Source organism: Pavona decussata, unplaced genomic scaffold (genome assembly GCF_977016875.1).
Source record: "Pavona decussata unplaced genomic scaffold, jaPavDecu1.1 SCAFFOLD_329, whole genome shotgun sequence".
NCBI classification, from domain to species: Eukaryota; Metazoa; Cnidaria; class Anthozoa; order Scleractinia; family Agariciidae; genus Pavona; species Pavona decussata.
In genome coordinates this window covers 1,553,302-1,576,622 of record NW_028145717.1, presented here as the reverse complement: position 1 = coordinate 1,576,622, position 23,321 = coordinate 1,553,302, and the positions used below count along the sequence as shown (strand labels likewise).

General features: G+C 39.0%; 2 protein-coding genes across 3 annotated transcripts; both read right to left on the bottom strand.

The window, feature by feature from the left end:
- On the bottom strand, nt 1–6,176 carry LOC146453624 (E3 ubiquitin-protein ligase RNF181-like). Its single transcript, XM_085096444.1, has 7 exons — nt 5,909–6,176; nt 4,603–4,641; nt 3,231–3,319; nt 2,895–2,935; nt 2,632–2,706; nt 1,715–1,789; nt 1–1,062 (listed from the first exon to the last, which is right to left on the bottom strand). The coding sequence occupies exons 1-7, from the start codon at nt 5,980–5,982 to the stop codon at nt 1,003–1,005; spliced, it is 453 nt and encodes a 150-aa protein (XP_084952570.1). The 5' UTR covers nt 5,983–6,176; the 3' UTR covers nt 1–1,002.
- A 4,110-nt stretch (nt 6,177–10,286) lies between these two features.
- On the bottom strand, nt 10,287–22,872 carry LOC146453623 (uncharacterized). 2 transcript variants are annotated; one of them, XM_085096473.1, is made up of 8 exons: nt 22,694–22,872; nt 21,482–21,602; nt 16,528–16,688; nt 15,602–15,666; nt 14,744–15,207; nt 12,714–13,011; nt 11,839–11,961; nt 10,287–10,714 (listed from the first exon to the last, which is right to left on the bottom strand). In XM_085096473.1, the coding sequence occupies exons 1-8, from the start codon at nt 22,714–22,716 to the stop codon at nt 10,701–10,703; spliced, it is 1,269 nt and encodes a 422-aa protein (XP_084952599.1). In that variant the 5' UTR covers nt 22,717–22,872; the 3' UTR covers nt 10,287–10,700. The 2 variants fall into 2 exon arrangements, with proteins under 2 accessions (XP_084952599.1, XP_084952598.1); XM_085096472.1 differs by lacking the exons at nt 21,482–21,602; nt 22,694–22,872 and adding an exon at nt 18,675–18,952 and having other exon boundaries at nt 10,562–10,714.
- Nucleotides 22,873–23,321: the final 449 nt, after the last annotated feature.

The window sequence follows — 23,321 nt, the reverse complement described above, 5'->3', positions numbered from 1 at the left end:
TAAACCACTCTATTTTTAATATGAATATTTTTATACAATAAGTTACAACTTTTTTTTTACTAATATTGGGGAAAATGAACCTCAGTTTTCTCACAGAACATACAACTGCCTTCTTCCTATACAAAGGCCGCCAATAAAAATAATACCTGCCAATAATTCTGACTTAAATTATGTAGCAGGTGACACCAACAGGATTTCCCCTGAAACATGCATGCACAGTCTTTCCCTTGATTGTATTGGCAATAACTACTTTCTTACTCTCCAGATCTAGTCAAAAGAGCTACAAAGAAATATATCCGACAAATTTTCTAGTATTTTCAAATTAGGCAAATTCCCCATTTTCGTCTTTTGCCAAAATTTTCATCTGGTCTATAAATACTTTTTTAAATTTTCTCCATTCTCAGAATCCTGAAATTGAGAGGAAGGGTTATACAGTGAGATTTACAGGCAAACAACCCTAAAATGTGTACTTTCCATTCCCCTGCCAAAGACTAGCTCATACTTTCATTTTTAGAATTTTCAATTTTTCAATTTCTGACTTCATATTATCTCTACTGCAATATAGTAATAAAAAAAATCCAAAAAAAAGTTCTGATGTTGTTTTACTTGCGTTTGATACAAGATCTTTCTTCAACCCAAAAAAACTGACAGTAGCAAACCACCTTTTAAGACTATTTTCTAGAACAAGGTCTTGCATATCAGCTCAGTCTCCATGGTATGGAAATGACTATTTTATATACATTTTGTAATTATGATGGGATTTTTAACAATAAGATTAGCTAATATGAAATTAGTCTATTTTTAGCATGTAACAAAACTCTAATATCTGACTAGACAAAAATTTAAGCCTTATAAAATATCTAAACACACATGTATATGTGTTTATGAGTTCACACAGTTTAACTGAAAAAAATTCCATTATTTTGATTATTTCGATGCATAAAAAATGCTCCAAGAGCTAGAATTGCATCAAATGGTATTAGCTATCATCAAGCTTCTTTGTCAGGAGAACATCGAGTCGTGAAGTGTTTCCATTCGGAACATCTGGTCTTGTTCTTTCACCTGTTAACAAAAATATATCACCCTTCATAAAACCAAACAGAATATTAGTTAACCTCCAATAAAAGATCTGACTTATTCCTTGACTAAAGCCTCCTCTGCCAATGGAGGAGAGGAAGAAGAAAAATTACTTTATAACAAGTGGAATACTGGTTAAGACAACAAAGTAATAATAATCATTATTGTGGGTGGGGGGGGGGGTACTCCCTAAAATGGACAAGGGGAGGCTCCGTCAAAAAGGGGAAACCTTTTTCAGGCTGGAAGAGGAGGGGTGTATTCCCTATAATGGACCATGAGAGGCTCCACCCAAAAATGTTACCTTTTTCAGGCTGAAGATTAAGAAAAGGGTAGGGATTTTACAAGCTGAAGTATAGATTTATTAGGTAAAGGGTAGAAAAAGCTATCATTTAGGTTTTTCTAAAATATCTCAAATAGATGGACCACCAAAAAGAGACTGTCACAGTTTTTCCACTGCAGGTACATGTGAAATGGCAACCATTTTCTATAAAAGTTATATGTAAGGCTCACCTCTGCTATCAAAAAATGATACATAAAAGGGTAAAGGTTTAAACCTTTCGGTTGAGTCAGTTTTCTTAACATTAATTATAATTTGAAGAAAGAACAATTTTTACATTTTTCATTTATTCTCTCCTACCTTCAAAACTTTCATTTCTTCATAATCAGGATCATCTGTCGGCAGCTCATGTCTGCATAATGGACAAGTGTTGGTCTGGGAAGAAATTTATACACAAAAATCACTTAAACTTAAGATGATGGTGTTATCTTCTCGTTTGCAGTGTAAACCATTCTCACAGGAAATGTGAAGTGAAAATTAGGCTTGGTTATTTTATTGAGTGACCCAATAAATAGCCCATACAAATAAAAAAAATAATAACATTTGGCAGAGCTGGTTATGGATGGACCTCTCCTCAACCCAGTGGGAAGGACAGCATTGCTCAGCTTAATCTTTCAAACCCCAAATCAAAATGCATATTCCCAGATGTCATCATTCTCCTTATACCTCTTATGGAACTAACTAGAGTATCTTTAATGGCCAACTGTAGCAACAGCAGAATTCCCATGGCAACAAAATTTTGTTTTGGAATAACACACAGCACAGGGCAAGCAAGATAAATATTCAAGGACAAGTAGATCACATGGCACCCATCTTTTTAATACTACTCAAGGATAGTGGTACAACAAGAAAATGTTGGTGTCACTTTACCACATGGCAAACAATTTTCATGTACGTTTGCAGTTTCTTGCTAAACCATCCCTGAATGAAAAGTTTATGTAAAGGTAAAACATAAAATTATAATATTTCACTTGCACAACAGCACTTAAAAATGACTAGACAAGAGGCAAGGATGAAAACAGAGGTATCATTAACTAAAGGTTTGGGCAGAAGGCAAATGGGCTTTCTATGAATGTAAATTCACCCCTTGCATTTAACTTCTCAGCCAATTTGTTTTTTGTTTTTGTTTTCTTTCTGAATCAATAAAAGGTCATATCCTATCCAAGTGTGCTAACCTCCCACCCACCCATGAATGGTTGCTAAATATATGTAACTACCTTTGATAACCACGGAAGAATACAGTTCTGATGGAACATATGATCACAAGGCAGCTGCTTGACTTCCTCGCCAATCTAATAAACAGTAATAATCAACATAGTTAGGTCTCTAAAAAAATTAATATCGCCAGACTGTGCATAGTTTCCTTAACAGCAGAGTTCAGATGACTTGTCAATTCAAAACAACAAAATTCTCTTATTTTTTCTCTTTTCTCCAAGAATTATTAACGCTATGAAATAGATGATAATTTAAAGCCACTTACTTTAAATTCCACTTGACAAATTGGACACGTACAACCTTGAGCTGAAAGTAATAAAAACTATTCATTTAATTAATTACAAACCCAAAACTTAGTTTGTTAAAAGTGCACTCTCTGTTGTGCTGTTAAAACTTTACAAAGTTTTTTAACCTGTTTTGATAATGATGATGATGATGACGATGGCAGTGATGATGATGATGATGATGATGACGATGATGATGATGATGGCGATGATGATGTTAAAGGTAAAATATGGAAAGTGATGGTTATAAACAGTGATATACAGGGATTTTCTATATTGTATCATGGCTTATTATTATTCAATAATAATTAACTAACCAATATGCTCTGCAGTTATGGTCACATTTGGCAACGCTTCAACAACATCCTTAGAAGCTGGTGGTGCTTGAATTATATCAAATGCAGCCCTGAATGATATTCAGAATAAAAAAAAACATTTTATTTATAATTATAAAATAGCCAGGGTCAAGCAAGCACTGTGATTGGTCAAACTGAGTTCTGTATAACTCCACAATGCACGAAGCATACGTATGGTGCATACATTATAATTGTACATATGCACGGAGCACACGTCAGAGTTTTTGTCTGTGAAAAATCTGAGAAATTCAGAGACAGAATGCGCTGTCACTCCAGCAATTCGCAAAGAACAGTCTCTTGTACTACTGATGTTTCCAGACTTTTAATCAACTTCAACTTGTGTCTCAACACCTTAAAACTTAAACTTGACTTGGAGTTAACTTCTTGAACTTGCTCACGATGTGACGAAAAACTAAAACAGTTTGACTTTTTACTTGATTGCGCTATCGCGTGCCCTGTCGTGATCGTGTCGTGATCGGCAAGAGCGCGCGCTATTGAATTCGCACTTGTCTGAGGAGTTGCGATTGTTTATATTTTATAAAAGAAATAAAAACTTGTTCCTCGTGCATTGTTGAGTTATATAAGCACTTGGGAATTTTTAAGATCACTCGAGAAGTGGCTCGTGCCTCTCTGCACTCCGCGTGCTTATATAACTCAACAATGCACTTGGCGCGTTTTTTATTTCTTTAATAAGTGGTCACCAACTCCCAACAGAGAATACCGGTATATTATATATCCAGGTCCAGGTCCAGGTTATGTTTAAAACACCACCAGCAGTATTCTATCAGGATTTAAAACCACAAGGTGAAGCCGAGTGGTTTAAGACCCGAAAAAACATGTGCTGTGAGTTTTTTAAACAGCTTCAAAAACATTCCTGGAAAAGCGTGTGTCAAGAGAGTTCGTAACAATGATGCTTTTGTGAACGTTAGACATAAGCATATGAGAAAAACATTAAACACCACATACTAATAAGAAGGAGGTTTTATGGAACATAAAACCACTGAACATGATGTTTTATTGACCATTTGATAGGTCAATGGGCTTATGAATTATTAATGAGTTTTTGAAGAAATATTTTTAACAACTTTATTGGACACAAAGGCAATTAAATACAAAATTATAAATGAAGGAGGACCAAATGAAGGGGTGTGTGGAATAAGGCACTAAGTGATTTTTGATGTAAGGTCAAATTCTCCCTTTTGTTTCACAAGCGAATCCAAGGAAATTTGGAAGGAGAATCTTATCAGAAGACACTTAAGGCTTTTTTCCAGGCACCCCTTCAAATGGGAAAGGTGTTAATGTACAGGACATGCAAGGTCGAATAATGACATACCTTGTGATTTCCAGCATATCACTAGGAGACAAAAGCAATCTGCAGCATAGAACAGAATTATCAGTAAATGAAAATCTTCATCAAAGTTTAAATGACAGTTAGAACCTTTTGTTCTTAGTTCTTGGCCAAGATTTCCACAAAGCCCATGTGTTAATTATGCACACACTCTTGCTATTTGTGCACACGTACCACTCCAAAGAAAACTATATTAAAGGCTGATTTAGACGGTACAACTTTTGCTTACAACTGTCGCATGCGATTTCTAGAGCACGTGCTCCTGATGTCATGCAAAAAATCGCACACAACTCTTGTATTCAATATTGTCTATACTTGTGATTGTCGTAGGATTTTAAAACATGTTTTAAAATCCTATGACAGTTTTTGTGACATACAGAACAGTCCTAAGAAAGTTGTAGGTTTGATTTACACGAAAAGTGTTGTGAGCCTGTCATAAGCCTGTCGTGTGTGACAAAGTTGTACCGTGTAAATCGCCCTTTAGAGTTTTGAAGTCCCGTGCCAAGCAACTGCCGAAGTGCCTCCACCAGGAAAATGTTATGCCAACTTCCATGCCAACCTCACTCCCCAGACTCCCCCACTCCCCTAGCTGACACCTGATGAAACTACTCGAACCAAATTGAACGTTTCATTTATCGAACTTAATCAAACAATTGGGTTTGATTGAGTTCAACAATCGAACTCTCACAAAAAAATTGGCACAATCGAACCCAATTGAACTTTGATTGGGCTCGGAAATCGAACACAATCAAACTTTCAAACCATTATTTTGGTTTGATTGTGTTCAATTACCAAACTCAATGGAACCCAATCGTTGGATTAGGTTTGATTGAGTTCGATTACCTAACAGTTCGAGTAGTTTCGTCAGGCTGACAAGACTCTAAATTCTAGACCAGGAGAGAAATCATGGATATTTTTGGGATAACAACAGTTCAATTGATCATTTGAACAGCAGAAGTTTTCAAAAGCCAAGGTAAATTTTCTTCATGCCAATGCCTATGAGCTACGGTAATGTTATGCCAGACAAAATACCTCCGTCTTACTCCGTTTTGAGGAAATAAAGGATCACGGATCGTACCTGTACTAAACCCAACAGAAAAGACTGGTTGTTCTACAAATAATTTAAAGCCCATACAAACTCAAGCTTAAGCTTTAATAAAGCTTTTAAAATTAAGAATGTAAAACTTGTTACTTTCTCAGATAGACTCAGAGTAAGTTTAATTTATATTGGTGCAACAATTTCTTCCTGAATCAACAACTCCTGAAGAAATAAACAGCACATTTTCCCTACCTTGCAAGCTCTAGAAAGAAATCTGGATTGCTTGTTCGATCCGTGAGTTCGTGCTCGTCAAAGTACGACGCCATGCATATGTTTTTCAACAACCGAAAATATATATGACACAGCAAACACCACCCGAGGGCTTAGCAAGCGTAAAAAATAATCGATTTTCCTGGCTATTAAGGCCAAAAACTGTTTATCTCCAAATATGTAGGATTGTGGCCAACTTGAAGACGGAAAATGGTCTTACGTTTAAAGTAAAAGTGATAAAAACCAATTACATCGCATCATCATGACTCTCAATGTCTGGGGTGCAGTATACGTCATGTATGTCGCACTATTAAGTGGATTGTACTGTCTCATCCCCAACTCTCCGCATATTTCTTTGCTTGCATCATCACCAAAGGTTACTGAATACATTCGTCGTGTACTACGGGAAATCTTTTCTACGTGCGCTGTTTTAAAATAAATATTGGAAAACTATATATCACCGTAAGGCTTTCGTTCCAATCCAATAAATCTCGATTTCAATTCGTTTCTACAGTTTTTGCAACAACTCATTAACCTTACGTAGACCGGGAGGAACCGCAACGAATTTCAAACTGAAAAACATTTTCTTTTTTTAATATCTGAGCAAATGTTCTGAAACTTCAGGACCTTTTTCAGAAATTTATCTGGGAAGAATTTGATGTGGTCGGTTATTCATTGACTTCGATGGTTATCACGGCAACCAAATTTTAACAGGCAGTCTTTTCAGAAGATAGAAAATCCCATTTTAAAATGAAGAAAAAATGCTTCTCTTGCCGTAATTTTTTTTGTTTTTGGCTGATACGAGTGTTCCTGTATTGGCTTTGACTACTTCTTGTTCAATTTCGATGCTTTCCTGAAGTTTTGGGGAAATCCAGAAATCCAAGATGGCAGATCCAAGATGGCCGCTATTTGGCAGTCATGACGTAATGACCACTTCATGTACTCACCACCTCCCCTTGCGGACCTCAAAGCAAACATCATGGGACGTATTATCTATCCTCCAAGTTATGGAGACGAGAAGGCGGATTGGGGTGGATCCCCCCCCCCCTCCCCCACATCTCCACCCTGGCCCCACACCCAGTCTAGACCATAGGGTTAAAGCAGTTGTAAACATAGCTATACCGCCGACCAATGGAACACGACTTAGGAACCCCATAAAGAGTCTCATTAATGTCAGTGCCAGAAAAAATGTTTATTTACTAGGGAAAACAGAAGTCTCGCGCAGAAAATACTTCGGCAAAATTTAATAAGCACAAAAGCAAACGGTAGCAGTAAAGTGTAACAGATATTTACATTTACATTTACAGAAGTCTGAATATTATCCAATACAATTAATTTTTTTAAGAGGTCGTTCTGGCGATGGGGTTCATTTCTTCATACGACGCAATTTGAACAATGTATAAATTAGGGCCCAATCCATTGTTTACTGTTTTGAAGCAAAATTAAGGAGAAATAGAATGTTGCATTCTGTTTGTATGGGTAATGCGTTCCTGAAACTAAATGTTACCATTAGTAAACAATGGTGTTCACTGCATGGTTTGATCAACGCAAAATTCGTGCGGGGTTCATAAACAAGAAACCACATGCACTCGAGTCAGTCAAGGCGCCCTTTGGCTACGAGCGTCCCTTATTTTTCTTAGGGATTGATAAGCGAGTGAACTACGAAAGGAAACTGCGAGGAGAGGCGGGTCGGGATTTCCCTCAGCGCGTCGTGTTTCCGCGCGGGAAGCAAGTTTCGAGCGCGCTCGAGTGGTTGTTGTTCTTGGAGATAGTAAACAGAGCGAAGTCAGCGCTCATAGGCTAAGCCACCTTGCGAGCACAGCCTCTTGTCTCTCTCTCTGTCTTTAGGCCCATTAATTTGTTCTTTGATAGAGGATTTAACCCTATCTGGACCGTGGAGGGCGGATTTTGCCCGCGGCGACGGCGACTTTGAACCAGAATAACTTTTTTAAAATATATTCCTGCAAACGCCACGAAACTTCAGGACGTTCGCGGAAATTCATGTGTAAAAATATTTGATATGGTCAGTTATGTCCATTGACTTTGATGTTACCATGGCAACCAATTTTTGATAGGCAGTTTTGCAGAAAATGGAAAATTCCTTTTTAAAATGAAGCAAAAATTTTTATTGTTGTAACCGTTATGTTTTTGGTTCATATTAGTGTTTCGTTATTGGTTTTGATTACTTTTCGATTAATTTCGGCGCTTTCCAGAAGTTTTGGGGAATCCTGACATCCAAGATGGCCGCCATTTTGCAATCATGACGTAATTTCCACGTCATATAATGTCATCACTTCTCGCGATGGACCTCAAACGAAACATTTTTGGACGTACTATCTATCCTCCAAGTTTCATTATCATAGCTTCTACAGTTCAGAAGTTACTGAGGAGTGGGGCGGGGGGGGGGAGGCGGAACCGCCCCTTCCCCCTCAACAGAGATAGGAGGGCAACAGCGTCAAAAATATTTTGAAGCGAATCCAATCTAATTACTGTTTTAGAGGGAACATTAGCACCCTAAGTTTCATTTGCACTCGAATGATTATCGTATTTGAATTAGCTTACGCATTTGCATGATTATTTATTTTCGTCACTAGAGCAAAAGATCGGTTTAAAAATCGCTGCGGCCTAATAAAAAAAATTCTTCGTTAGGCGTCGATTTCACGCACAGCAATAGCAAATATATATTGAGGCAAATTCGCATTCACATCTTGTGATGTTCTGTTTCGCTAGCTTTTGTTGTTGTTTTGTGATCGAGCAAAAGTTTATTTGTTGAAACCTCGCCACGCGTATTTTGTTTTAGCCTAGGAACGAATTTCCTGGACCTTTACAATGTTTGAAATATCAGGCGCTTGCGAGCCTTACCTGCGATCAAGTGAACATTCTTGTGCGGGGGAGGGAGGGGGGGGGGTTGGTTGAGTGGACAAAGCCTTAATTATTCTAAAGAAGGTTCAGAGGTGAGAAAACGGAATAAGCTCTGACAACTCGAAGCGTTTTCGCAGGAACACCGGCCAAGTCTTTTTGTCCGAGATTCTCGCCTCAACTTCAGAATCACCAGATTCGGGAGCAAGAGCTGGACGGAAAGATTTTTTCTAAGGTGAATTGATTTTTTTGTTTGTTTAGTTATTAAGGAGAACACCTGAAAATGAACACAAAAAAATGACAGCACAGGGAAAATAAGTTTTATTTCTTATTCAGTCCACTTCCATAGGTATTACAAAAACACTCTAGACTTACTTTGTCACAATACGGTACTCGTTAAAAATAAAATCTTTTCTCACTCACTTAAGTCCGAAAGAAGACGAGATTAAGGCATCATATCATATATTACACTCTACACTCTGATTTGAACCTCATTATGAAAGCGAGGCTTCGTGCATAGTTTCTAAAATTGTAAATTGTTTGAACCCAGGAGTCATGTCTTCAGAATTTAGCCTGAAACAGTCCTTCTTAGGACTACACTCACCCGGATGACCATAATTACGTACTTATGAATTTTTATTATAAAATTAGTTTACATTCATATGCAAACAAAACTAGTTTTCACATGAAAAGCTTGGCATTTAGCCTGTCTAGCCTCGCTTTCGTGATGAGGTTCAAGGCAACTCGGAAATTGATTATTTTAGTATCAAACCAATGGATTTTGTTTTTTGTGCACTCTGATTGGCTACTCAAACTCCTGATAACATTTGCTATCCACCTCAACTTGGTGAATAATTGTTAAATATCAACTTACATAAATATTTTAAATCTCTCTTACTATGAAGAAAAAAGCTTCCCGGAAGATAGAAAATCTATGGATAATTGACCATAAAACTTCCTTTATTTATTTAGTTTCAGATTACAATCAAATCAAATCAATCTGAGGTAGGCTTAAAACAGAGTACCAGACCCCTTAAAAATAAGCCACCTATTATTACGTCATAAACAAATCTATAGAATTAATTAAGTAATAAAATTATCTTGAAAAGTTACACAAATGGATCACTCAGGTAAAACACAATGTAAAGTTTAAAAAAATCAACATTAAACCATAGTTAATAAAGGGCAATGGTTATGAAGCCCCACATTCTTCCTTTGTTTAAGGTTTTTGTTGGCCTTTTTTGCCCTTGAAGGTGCACAAAGGTGACAACGCTCAATAGCACTCCAATTAAGTTGAAAAAACTGACCAATAGAAAAGTATCATTAATTTATTCAGTCTGAATGTGCGACCAAAGAACAAAAGGTTGTGCACTGTCAGGGAGCTTTCAACCTAAATTGCAGCACCGTTGTTTTTGCTCTTGATTTTTGCCGACTTTCATAACCAGTCTCCTCTACTAACTATGATTAAACGTATCATAGTGAAAGTTCCTCAAATTCTTACTAAAAATTCTTGGTCGAGTTTTCGTGTACATGCACTGTCACTCTCCCTTTCCGGTCTAGCAACAACGACAGGGACGCCGAAAACATCGTTACATCACACCACCAGGGTTCAAGTAAGCCTTCGTTATGATAAGTTTGAAGCATTAAAGCATTAATAAGCAGCTTCTATGTAGAAAACGATTTCAAACTATATTTAACTAAACGGGTTTCAAACCGGTTCAGATGTTTTTGGTGGGAACGCAGCTTTAACCTAATCTAGACCGACAACCGAAACGTTTGATCTCAGAAATCCAGGAGTATCAGATGCGAATAAGCTCGAACGAATACTCGTCCACACACGTACGCACTACATGAGAATTTCCTCAATATACTATTAATTCCCTTCCTCATTCATGGGCTTTTGCGCATGCTCCTTCTAGACCTTGGCCTCTGAAACGAAATTAAGAAGAAGGAATAAGTGAAAAGCAAACCTGAACCATTTTGATCAAACCAAACCATTTTAATACTCTTCTTTTGGTACTCAAATTAGCCCTTCTTACCTCGTTCTTAGACTCAAAAATTAAAACAATATTTTACCTTGAGAGAGGAAAGAATGGCTCACTTGAATACAAATAAAAGAATATAAAATGGAAGCCATTTTCGAATAAGATTTATAGCGTTCGCCATATTAGACTCCCATCATGCAGTTGTAAGCGCCTGTGTGCATGTCACATTGTTCTTGCACTAATGCGCAGATGTACGCATAATTTGTCTACGTGCTAATCCTCGCACGAATGTTAATGCTTGCAATTGCGATGTATGTGTAAAACCAACAGCCTCTATTTCATCCGTTTTTCCCTTTCACCACTAACAAAAAGTTCAAAAACACTGATAAAAATGGAGACCTAAGAAACTGCTTACAAAAGTCATGAGACTTTTGTTTTAGTTTGCCGGAATGGGTGAGGCTTTTGATAACCCTGAGCGGCAGTTAATAATTTTACTATGAACGAGAGGCCATAAAAAAAAAACATCGAAAAGGATGCGTTTTCAAACAAAGACGCAAAAAATATGGAAAGCTAAAAACAATATGGACCCGCGCGCCGCGCGAGTGCGTCATCAAAACTGTCAGAAAGCCTTAGCAACGACGACGGCAACGGCAACGAGAACATCAGAAAAGCAATAGGCTAGGTTTAATAACCAAATCAACAACTCTACACATGCATTACACTTTTTGGTACATTTCTTCACCGTCACTGCACGACTAGGACGTGAAATTTCCCAAAGGAACGTCGGTTTTATGGAGGACACGGTAACGAGTTTTTCTTCCTCTTTACGGCCTCTAAGAATTCAACTCATCGACTAAGTCATTTTCATCTTCACTCTATTATATTTTCGTAGACGACTTCTTTGCTTCAGGCCCACGTCTTACCCCTCCAAAAACAAAGCCTTCAATTTTTTTATGTCACGAAAAATCGAGGTCATATTCCACTGAACGAACCCCAGATTTTTCATGTATGTTTGAAGCGATTACAGCACTCCCTGGTAACCTTGAAGCAACTTCGAAGTTTATCTACCTGTTTCAGCATCAGGTTCTGTTGTATCGTCATTCTCTTCTTGTGTGTGATTGTTGTTAATATCTTCTTGGATTGATTTCTCCTCGTCAGCTGCTGAAGTGTTCTGTTCTTTCTCCTCCGATTCTACAGAAATACAAAATACGCGTTATTCAACAAGTAAGAGTATTTGATCAATCGTTCAGGGAGGATCTAGAACTCCCGGTTGGGTTGGGTAGCGAAACAAAGAAAGCCCCTTTTCCCTCTGAGAGGACAGCCCCCATGCTGACAATCATCGCCAATTCAAAACTCTTGGGAAGATTGCTAAGTTTTGCCTTGCTTTTACTTTCCTCCCCTCCCCCTGTATCAGTGTCAAGTTTTAACTGTGAATCTTTATGCATTATTCATCGTGGATAATTCAACATTGACCGTGGCGGGGGATTGGGGGGGGATGACAAACAAAGGCTTAAACAAACGTAAGTAATGAAAAAGGCTATACCGGGCTTGTTTTCTAACCTTCACAACAGAAACTGGCGAGGATTGTAGGTCTCCTTCATTGACTAACCTCAATCTATCGGTGCCATTTTCCTTCCTTTTTCCGAAATAACAATGAGCCGAAAAACAAATGCTATTCGGAGTTTGAGTAGCCAGTCAGGGCTTGCGAAAAACACAGTGCATACGTACCAGTCTCATCTAGAAATATGAACTGACCAACCCACCCTTCTAAAAATTTAAAGTCAAATTTCGTATTCGTAGTTGACTCGTACCAAAATGCTATCACCCCTATCATCACACTCAAAACAACTTCGTCAAGTTCGTCGCTCACAAGGATTAAAATGAAGATTCCTAGGATATATCTCTTCTAAGTACTTCGCTATAATCTTGAGGTCCAATCCTACCTGTCACGCTTTCAGTACCACTCTTCCCTCCGTCGCCTGGTAAAACAATCAACCTGAGCCTGTACTCTTCCGTTTCACTGTCAGCGGATTCCGGTTCGCTTGTGTCCTGTCCACCTTCGGGGTGGTCCTCGGGGGATGTTTGGCGTTGTCTGTTGTCATAGCTTGCGGTTCTGCTGGACGGCCTGTAAGCTTCGTTTGCGTTAGGATCCGTGGTCCAGCCTTTTATCATGTGTTTGTGAACATGGGACGCCTCTTCACAAGGCGAGGATACAGGCTTTGACTTGTTTCGAGGAATTCTCTATGAAAAACAAGAAAATAAACATTTCAGTCCTAGCACATTAAAATTTGTAGTTTGGTACCATTTATGTTCATTACACTATACACGTAAAGATTTCAGAGGAGAATGATGAGGACACTCCATGCACACTCTAATAGCTGCCTCTGAAAGACATTTTTGACACCACGCCATGTTTAATAATGAAGACCGCGTGATGATTATTCTCCTATCAGTAATGAAAGATTAGGGAGTGCGTTTGATCCCAGGCTCTCCTTCCTTTGCCAAGTTGGTGACGACGTCATCCGCCCCTGCAAAATCTGCGGGGATGCCAAACGCGCGTCCCAAGATCCATTCATTCAATCAACGCTGTCCCATGTAATCTCGTTTCCAATCTGTATTAGGAGTGCGTTCTTTCTACGTCGAACGCAATGAGCGCCGTGCAATGAACGCAGTGCAGCGCAGAGTTAACTCAGCTTCGTTCCCAGTCATCATTTGGCGCGCGGTCAAATGTAACGTCACCCGTTGAGCTTATCGGGAAGTCCGGAAGGTACGCCCCAAGCCCCCACAGACAAGCTCGGTTATTTCGATTAACGCCTTGGTGCCGGGAACGAGACTGCAGTTGGCTATAATCATCTCATATCCAACAAGTACGAGAGTGGAATAATTAGAGGTTTTGCTGCGAGAGGGGCGTAAGTTTCTATTTTGGCCAAAAAGTCAGAGAAACGCAACTTATACCCAGTTTTATCTAGTCTGCACTGATGTTGTCCTAAAACCTAGAAAGCTTTAGTTTTTTGGTAACCAAGGTTAATTTGCTAGGAGTATTGCCTCTGCTTTAACGTAATGGCAGATCGATGTGATAAAATCCGTCTACAATCAGGTTTTAAGTAAAAAAATCCACAGACCATGCTAAAACCGGGCAAAATTGGAGCGTTTTTTGAGTTTTTGTCTCAAAAAGCGACTAACACATTCATGCAGCAAACCTCTTAACTTCTTTTCTAAAACAACGAAGAAATATCGCTTGATCTCACTGATTTCATTTTGCAAAACTAACCAGAAGACAATTATTTCTCGGGCATGGTTTAATTAACAATTAGCATACCTCAGTGACCGACTATCGCGTAACGCGCAATCTGATTGGCTACACAGGTGCCGTCTATCGATCGATAGACAGCAGTTTGTCAGAGCGCGCGCGATTTAGCATGCATCATTGCACAAATATATCAAAATTTATGAAATAGAAAGGTTTTTTGCTTCATAGATCGATCACTGAGGTATGCTAAAACAATTAGACGGCTCGCTCTTGGTTTCTATCGCCTTTTTGATAGTTGGCTCGGGGCTTCGCCCCTCGCCAACTATCAGCCGACAGAAACCTCGAGCTCGCCGTCTAATTGTTAATTATTCCGCGAGCGTGTGTTGGATAATGATCCTGAGATAGCCGAGTTTGGCTATAGTCATCTCATATCCAACAAGCGTGAGTGGAATAATTTTTTTATTATAACAATCAAGAAATATTGCTAGATCTTTCTGATTTCGCTTTGGAAGAACAACCAGAACACAATTTAATGGTCGCTATTTCTTGGGCATGGTATAATGGCTCATATACCATGGCCGCTAGGCTAATCAAATCCCTGGAACTGCATTATACAATGATCCAGTTTTTTAACAATTGCTGATAGCTCATGGCCGCTAAGCCAATCAAAATTCTGGAATTGTTATCCAATGATCCTTAACCTCCACCCCTTCTTTTCGTTACCTGATCATAATTCTTGATAAACTTGCAATATCGTTGATAATCTTTCCATTCTTTCACCCGCTCGTGCTCCTTCAACTCCTTGTTTTGAATCCTTCGGCTGAACTCGTAATCCAACAGGTTCTGGTACTGCTTTTGTTTCAAGCTCATGAGTTGACTCACCGAGTAAATCCGCGCAACTCCCCAGATGTACTGCTTCTGCCCCATGTCCAAATCCTCGTGATGAAGAAAGTAGTTTGTTTTCATAAACCCAGGTAACTTCACCGGACTTCCATCGAACCTCGATGGTGACTTTGGCCTCCCCGCCGAGCGCGCCCGATCGCGTTCTTCCTGGCAGAGGTAGACCTTGCTCGGAGGTCGGTTCAACTTCGCCGCAGTTCGGAGGTCTTCTTTTTGAAACATCCGAGTGGGCTGACATGATGCGCTTCGTGACGTGTATGTTACACTGTGGTTGCTAAGAGACGATCCTGTAAATGAGGACAGCAAAAAATAAAAAGGAAATTTTTCTTCAGCTAAGACAACAACACTGAAAACTAAACTCTTAGCTTGTCAATAGCAATATCGCATTTCCTGGCAGTGCCCGCTTTCGGATTCTTCAATAGCTTCTTAACTTACAGCCGAGGTTCCGCTTATAGACTCCTCGCCTAACTCCTGGCAATTTTAAATCATTAAATCAAAGAAACATTCTTTATTAATTACAACAGCTGTTTGTTGCGATATTTTTGAAACCTTTTGCAATGGCGGAAAGGAAAAAATCCCGCGACTAGTTGCATGCAAATTAGTCTCAAACGGACTCTATTGCGCATGTGTCTCAGCTGACAAAGTCCCTGTAAAACTAATCGCCGTTCTACATCAACTGACCTGGCCTGTGAGCTGGAGCTGGCGGTTTTTCTCTTACTGCGCCTGCGCTGGCCGCTCTCTCAAGGCTGCAAAAGATGATTGGAGACAAAAAGTAATTCAATCAAGAGTGCGAGTTGTTCGTCTTATTGCTTTGTTTCTGAATACACAAACAATACATAGACGATATTATACGGCGGCGCCAAGATATGAATTTTATTTTCGAGTGGTAAAAACAATATTTTACGAACGAGTGCAGAGGGTGAGTAAAATATTATAACGCGAGGAAATAAAATTCATATCTTCAAGCCACCGTGTAACTTCCTTTTCATATATTATATAGACAAATCTGTCACTCACAATTTTGCACCGACTGTTTACACAAACAACCGTGAAAAAGCGTTGAATACGCTAATTAAAAAAAGTTGTCAGGTGAAACGTAAAACCGGGAACGATGCGATTCAACTGCTTTCTGGAAAGCCTTTGCAGATATTTTTACATAATCAGAGACTGTGTATATGTCTGGTTTATCAACAGAGTTGATAACTAAAGGAAAATTGGCCACCGTAACGAGATTCGAGTGCTGACGTTTCGAGCGTCTGAGCGAAAAGCACCTCAAAGCTGATTCGTTCCCAGTCGTCTCTTATGATCTCGCACGGTCGAGAGGAGACTGGGACGGCAACGCAACGAAGGGGACGACGGGAAGGAGCAAGAGAGAAAGTAGAATCTCCCCTTCTTCCTCCTTCCCATCTCCCCCCGCGCGCATCACTTCGAGCTTATCCTCTCAAATGACTGGGGACGAGTCAGCCTTGAAAGCCAAGTCTGAAGACTACACTGTGCTGGGACGAGCTTCAGAATGATACGTATATACGATAATATACGATAGTATATTACCCTGTCCTTATGTAGTAAAACGACACAATAGGGGAACAACGAAGATGCATATATACCTGGTCTGAGTCCCAATGGACCTGCTCGCTTGGGTCCCTGTTCTGTTGGTCCTCCCAGCGCTATTGGACCTCTGAGAGGGAGGTGCAGGAGCGCGGGGTGTAGATGTGTGCCTTGGTGACTGGCTAGATGAAGAAGCGGTACTAGATGGTCTGGACTGGTACTACAATCAACAGAAAGAGAATATAAGTACGTTAATGATTGAGTCATCTTGAGGAACTTAATGACCTTAATTCCTCAATTAAGCCCCCCCTGCCTCTCCCCCCCATATTGATTTACCGACCACTTTCCATCGAATAATCGAAACCCCCCCCCCCCGCCCCCTAAGCCTTGTGCTCACGCGCAACCGGATGCAGAATTAAACAATAGCTCACACATTAAAAAATGGTTAGAAATAGCGGACGAGGCTGAATCAAATCCAAGTTTACTGCCACTGTCAGAATTCAAGCCAGTATAAAATGAAATTTTTGCAAATTTACCAAATGAGTTGGCCATCATAAAGAGAAACAATTTGTTGTCATCAGGCAAGAAAAGGCTTTTCGGTTTGTTCCTCTTAATCAATAATTTCGGAACATAAACCACTTATCTTCTTATCTTATCTTAATTTTGTAAACAGCTGGTTTTATAGTCAACACATCGGTCACCATCATTCACGCAGGGCTAGATTGTAATGTTGCAAGTGCATGTCTAAATGTCTATTGAACAAAGCATTTTGATTAATCCTTTCAGCGGCGCGAATTTCCCACATTTATAGAACCGCTCACGAATTGATTCCTTGCTTTGTGATTCAAAAGTGAAGAATTTTGCTCGTGTATCTGGGCTGTAATTTATGTCCAAGAGTGAAACTTCTTCCCAATTTTTGGTCTCTACAAAAGGTAATTTGACCATCATAAAGAGATACGAGTGCTTGGGTTTCGAGCGTTAGCCCTTCGTCAGAGCGAACCATAACCTTTGTGGTCAACTCCGGCGTCGTTTATAGCATCTCTAGCTTAGTGCTAAAATCGGTGTTTTGGGCGAAGTAATTCCTTGCCCCAAGACCAAATAGGAAATATAATATGGGCCAAAAGAAGTAACAAATTAAATTAAACCAAAGAAATGTGATTTCCGTAATTTACTCATAACGTTAAACGAAAAATGGAACAGAAACTCGACCTGTCATTTTTAACAAAGAATAAGCTTACATCTCTTACAAGCTCTCATATCTGACTGTACGCAATCAACATTGACAAGAAAGCTTTCTGTACAAACACAACGTGTTAAAAGAATTGACGTTTGTAAACGGGAATTATTGCAGTTTGCTTTCTCAGTCAAGTTGAGTCATAATCTAGCACGCACAAACCAAAGTGGACTAAAGCTTTTTCCTTTTAACACAATGAGATGTGATGACGCACGAGCTATTCACGCTTCATCACTCCAACTATGATGTTAAGTTTAGGTGACAATTGGAGCGAAAACAACTTAATTACAGCTATCGCAAAACTTCTCTTTTGTAATTTACACCTGCAAGCCAGCAAAACAAACATTCTGAGAACACTGTAAGGCTTGTAAATGCAAAAAGCTTCCTTTTTTGCTTTGCATAAACCCCAGGTATAAAAATCAAAGATTTTCAGTCTGTAGTGTATTATTGTGAATATCGACCGCAATTAGTGACTGCATTGAATTGCAAAAGAAAAAAAGAATAGCCAGTGACTTATTTAACGATCTATCTAACAATTTAGCTATGAGGAGTTCGAAGCAGGCTTATAAAGTAATCCATTTATACCTGTACGGTAATCGTGCAAAATAAATTCAAAGTTTAGCGGTGTACGTACCAAGCGATGTCTTTTAAATTCCAGTAGCGAGCTAATTCTACGCAGGGATGAAATTTACGTTCTCTTTAGTACAATGAAATTCTAACAAGGAAGCCTGGCATAATAAAGCTTACGGTGTCTCTGTTAGACTGGCACTTTGCCACTTATTCCATAATTTCTTCTACTTTGTATTTCAGTTGTTTTAAGTGAAGTAAAAAAAAATTGGCAAAATTAAAAATGCACTTGACTGAAAAATGTGAAGTACACACGACCTATTTCACCGAGTGTTCATTCGCTCCACGTTAAGCCTTTTTACACCAACACAACAAATTAACGAAACTAAAATGTTAAGCAAAAACCTTTGTGGATGGTTGCGGGCCATTTCGCTCCAAGGCAGTGTTAATCAATTCCTCAACATCCGCTGGTGCAGAGCGCTTCCATTTTAAAGCTTCATTGCGCACCGTCAAAACTTTCCTCGGCTGAATACGGTACAAAATGGCTCGATCCCGCCGTATAATTTCCACATCTAAATTCGCGTTTTTCTCCTGAACGATGGATTTTACTTGAGCCAGATTGTCGCGCATTTTTCTAGCTGAAAAAGCGCTCCTTTTAGCAGTGTGGGAGCGCCTTGTGCCGGTATCCAAGACCAGAACGCAAGCAGCAAATTTGCATTTTTAAAAATTTCTTTCTCTGCATCGAATCCCAGGAGTTTGCTTCTTAAAAAGCGAATACTTTACATCCACACGGCATGGTTCGGTAGCTATGAACAAAACACGTTTATCTTCTACAAAGTGATTGCAAAAGGAGCGACAATTTCCATTACAAAACCTAAAGTGGAATTAAAGTCCAGTTGCTTAGACACAATTTGTTGTCATCAGGCAAGAAAAGGCTTTTCGGTTTGTTTCTCTTAAACCAATAATTTCACAACTTACACCACTTATCTTTTTTACCGCTAAGTGTTAATTTTGTAAACAGCTGGTTTTATAGTCAACACATCGGTCACCATCATTTACGCAGGGCTAGATTGTAATGTTGCAAGTGCATGTCTAAATCTCTATTCAACGAAGCATTTTGATTAATCCTTTCAGCAGCGCGAATTTCCCATATTTATAAAACCGCTCACGAATTGATTCCTTGCTTTGTGGTTCAAAAGTGAAGAATTTTGCTTGTGTATCTAGGCTGTTATTTATGTCCAAGAGTGAAACTTCTTCCCAATTTTTGGTCTCTACAAAAGTTCGTGTGGGGACCGATCACGCAAATTATTATGCAAGCGTGGTCGGATTTTAAAACCTCGAGTTTACGCAAAAATACCTCAGGCTAATTTTTTTCTAAACTCGGCTCAATTCGGCTGTAATTTCACAGTTATCAGTGCCGTTTAATAGGATGTAAGAAAATACCATAAACGTTTGCTTTTGTGATTATTTTCTGTAGGGGCCGGGTGAGCCCCTGAGGTAAGCTATGGAGAGTGTTTTTCGCTCGCTCTGATTGGCTACTCAAACGATTAAACCCCGGATACTATTTGCGACCCCACCTCCCGGCATTGCCCCCGGTATCTCGACTGGTGTGCAATTCTTTGGCCAATTTGTGCACATGTGAAATAACGACACTCACTCCACTGGTTTGGTATATACTAAAACAATTATTTACCTGAATGTCGGTCAATAATGGTAGATATTTACCTCGCCGCCTTGAACCTAGTGTTTTTGATCACTTTCAATCTCTCACGAGTGGACGAAAAACGTTCTTGCATCGTTGTTTTTGTGTGGTTTTTTATTTTTATTTATTTTTTTTTTTTTTTGTTGTTTGTGTTCAACTCTTCGTTTTCATATAAAATTGAACGAAGACGTTAATGTATACACAGTGATTATTTTCACAGTTTTCAAAGCTGGTTTCACAGCAGTTACAATAAAGAGTTCGAGAGAATCTCGCTATACCGATGAGCGTGTTTTAGCTAGTTTTATTTCTTATTTCTAATTTTTATTTCTTATTGCTGTCTTTGTATTTTCTATTTTTAAAATATTTGTAATTTTTAAATCATTTGAAAGTTTTTAAAACATTACGTATTTTTCCCTCTCAATCTACAGGGCCCCACTGAATATTACTTTCGTGATGTGGGCTCCCTGTATAAAGATTGTTATTATTATTATTATTATTATTATTATTATTATTATTATCAATGATAAACGAAATAGTCTAATACGCGAGTGATAGCGTTGTAAAGTGGCCAACACGCAGGCATGAGAGTTGGCAGGTTTTAATTATCACACGCATAAATTCATCTTTTTCAACATTGGAGGGGGAGGGAGGAGGGGGGTGAATGGAATGATGACTAGACTGGCTCAACAGAGGTCTTTGTCACATCCCAACATTTTGGCCAGGATTGTAGATCCCTGTATCACAATGGGTCACAATGGGCTGGGAAGACTGAGGGGGATGGGTACCCTGGGTAGCACAGGGAGATCACGTTTTTGGTCAAAGGCTGAACAAGGACTTGACAGAAACCAGAAATTGCGCAGGAAAAGTCTCTGGCACCCAGGGTAGGGGAGAGGCAAAGAGCATCTAAATATCTCTCTTCCTGTTCCCCTTAATTGGCAGCTACTTCTACTTTTGTGTTTTTGCAATGAAAAGTCATCATCATTATCAACGTCATCATCATCACCATATTGTTCCCATCAACTCAAAAAATGTGAGGATCCTTTTATCCTAGGAACCCTCTTGAGAATGAAATCGGGGTACAGCCAGCCCTATTCGCAGTCCTCCAGGTGCTTATCCAAGTAACCAAGCTTCTCAATGGGGGCTTGCAGCCAAGGGAACCTTAGCAATCATCCCAATCAGCTCAATTAGTGATATCGCATTGGACTGCACACCAATGATAACATGGGGACAAGGCTGGGATCCAGTTATTTTTCAATAAGTTCCCACTCAAACATCTCCCGAACACTTTAAATATATTGCAAAAATATAGGCCTAAAAATATTAGCACTGATTGTAAGATCATGAGAATGCTGATCAGCATGAAATAAAATAATAACATTATTAACATAAAGTAAAATATTAATGAACTGTAGTTTAGCCTATGATCTCTTCCAGTTGGCTTGTTTCAACTCACTTCAACAAGAACTAAAAACCAGAATGCAGTCACAGGCTCACTTATGAAGTGAAATACCTTCAGAATTGAAGTGTTGTCAATTGATGGTTGCAGCCTGAATGTCTTCAATCCCGCTGGTGTAAATAAGGACCGTTCATACCTCTCATGCATCTCTCTTCGCAGCCTGTCTTGTTTCACTCTGAATTCAAGTTGACAAAATGAGTATAATTAATTTTGTAGAGTTATACAGGTGTAGCTTTTAGACGTTCTAGCTTAGGTTATTCTATGACCTCTCTTGCCTGTTTCTAGCAAGTACAATTAATGTTATTCTGACAAAAATAACTGGAACACTTAGGGAGTGTGATGGAGGACAAATTGGATCTTGGAGGTCTGAGTCACTTACGTTCGTTCAGTGTGACATCCATGTCACGCAACTCGCATTCGTATTGCGTAACAAACGAAGTCACAACAAGCAATCGTTTCTCTTTTACTTGAAGTATTTTGAGGCTTTATTCTTGTTTACTGGCTATCTTGGCTCTAAAAACACAAGCAAGTGTTCACAAATAGAAACCAGCTTCGTTTTATGAAAAGGAATGTGGGTTTTTATCCAACAGTTTTAATACGTGTCACCGGAAACGATCGAAGCAGTATCTTTACGCTTGCATGTATTAAAAACACGCGAACAAGGAAACCATTTGTTTAAGACATTTGCGAGCGCGTAAGAATTAATAGAGTGAAATTTAACTGCATAAAAGCACAATTTTCAATGTAATTTGCAAAGGAAGTCTATCCATAATCTCTTTGTAAACAAAGAGCGGAATATTAAATACATACTGTCTCGAAATTGATGAATTTTTCCTTCGCCAAGGCAATCAAACACAGCGCATTGCCTTTTGAAATATAAAATATAAGACCACGAACGTTGGTTCATAAGTACATAACGACGTTTACGAGTGAAAATGGGCATAATTGCTAGTCAGAAGAAATTCAAGGATTCCAATGTCTGTAATTGCTGAATTGGTTACTGTTTTTGTTCTGTTTGACGTTCTCTCAAAGTAATAAATAACCATTGTATTGAACATCTCAAAGTCATTCTACTTTGAATTGCACTACAAATTCTCTTCATAGTGGGAAATAAATTGGATTCTGTTATTGCGAAGACACAAACGTTTGTCCTCGTATTCGAGCTTTAAAGTAATCTTGTAGACGAAAGCAGATATGACAATGAAACTAAATAAGGTATTATAACACGAGGCGCGCGAGACAAGCACAGCGAAGGAATTTTCTTACCTGGTACGGACTGGTTCCGGCATCTTCGCTTCAAGGTAGGAATTTGGTACGAAGATCCTTCAGATAACATAAAGCGGTTAGCAAAGTGGCCGCAGATCGCCAATAGCAAGCGCTAAATTTGTCGTGAATATTACTGTAATGTTGGCGGCCTTTGGTTGTCAAGACACTTCAAGTTAGACGAAAGAGACAAAAGCTATTGTTGTTAATTAATAGGTTGAACCAATTAGCGCATACAGCTAACAGTGGAGGCAAGAGTAATCGGGGATCAAGTAAACAACTGGTATTTTAGGACAGGGATGTGAATGACATCTTCTTTTGAAGAAAAATAGACAAACAAAACATTCTTTCGAAGCTACACGTCATACTAAAGTGTGAACTGTTTTGCGAGTAAATCAATAATGCACTAAGCATAACACCGTAAATTGTGTGACTTTAGTTACTAAAAATGTGCGCAGCGAATTACATGGCGACGTTAAACAGAATTCGAGTTCAGGAAAGCAACTATCAAAGGTAAAAGCTGTACAGGCGATTTTAACTCAGAAACGTTGGTTTCCTGTAACGCATGTTTGAAATGCGTTTTAATCAGACAGTTCATTCACCAATGTATGATAATCCAAGCTAATCCGGG

Coding starts and splice junctions, on each gene's coding strand:
- LOC146453624 (XM_085096444.1), bottom strand. CDS start 5,982: ATGGCGTCGTACTTTGACGAGCACGAACTCACGGATCGAACAAGCAAT. Junction 3,320..4,602: donor GATATGCTGGAAATCACAAG/GTATGTCATTAT, acceptor AATATCATTCAG/GGCTGCATTTGATATAATTC. Junction 2,936..3,230: donor CATAACTGCAGAGCATATTG/GTTAGTTAATTA, acceptor TATTACTTTCAG/CTCAAGGTTGTACGTGTCCA.
- LOC146453623 (XM_085096472.1), bottom strand. CDS start 18,899: ATGCGCGACAATCTGGCTCAAGTAAAATCCATCGTTCAGGAGAAAAAC. Junction 13,012..14,743: donor TTATCAAGAATTATGATCAG/GTAACGAAAAGA, acceptor TGTTTTTCATAG/AGAATTCCTCGAAACAAGTC. Junction 11,962..12,713: donor TGGTACTGAAAGCGTGACAG/GTAGGATTGGAC, acceptor GTATTTCTGTAG/AATCGGAGGAGAAAGAACAG.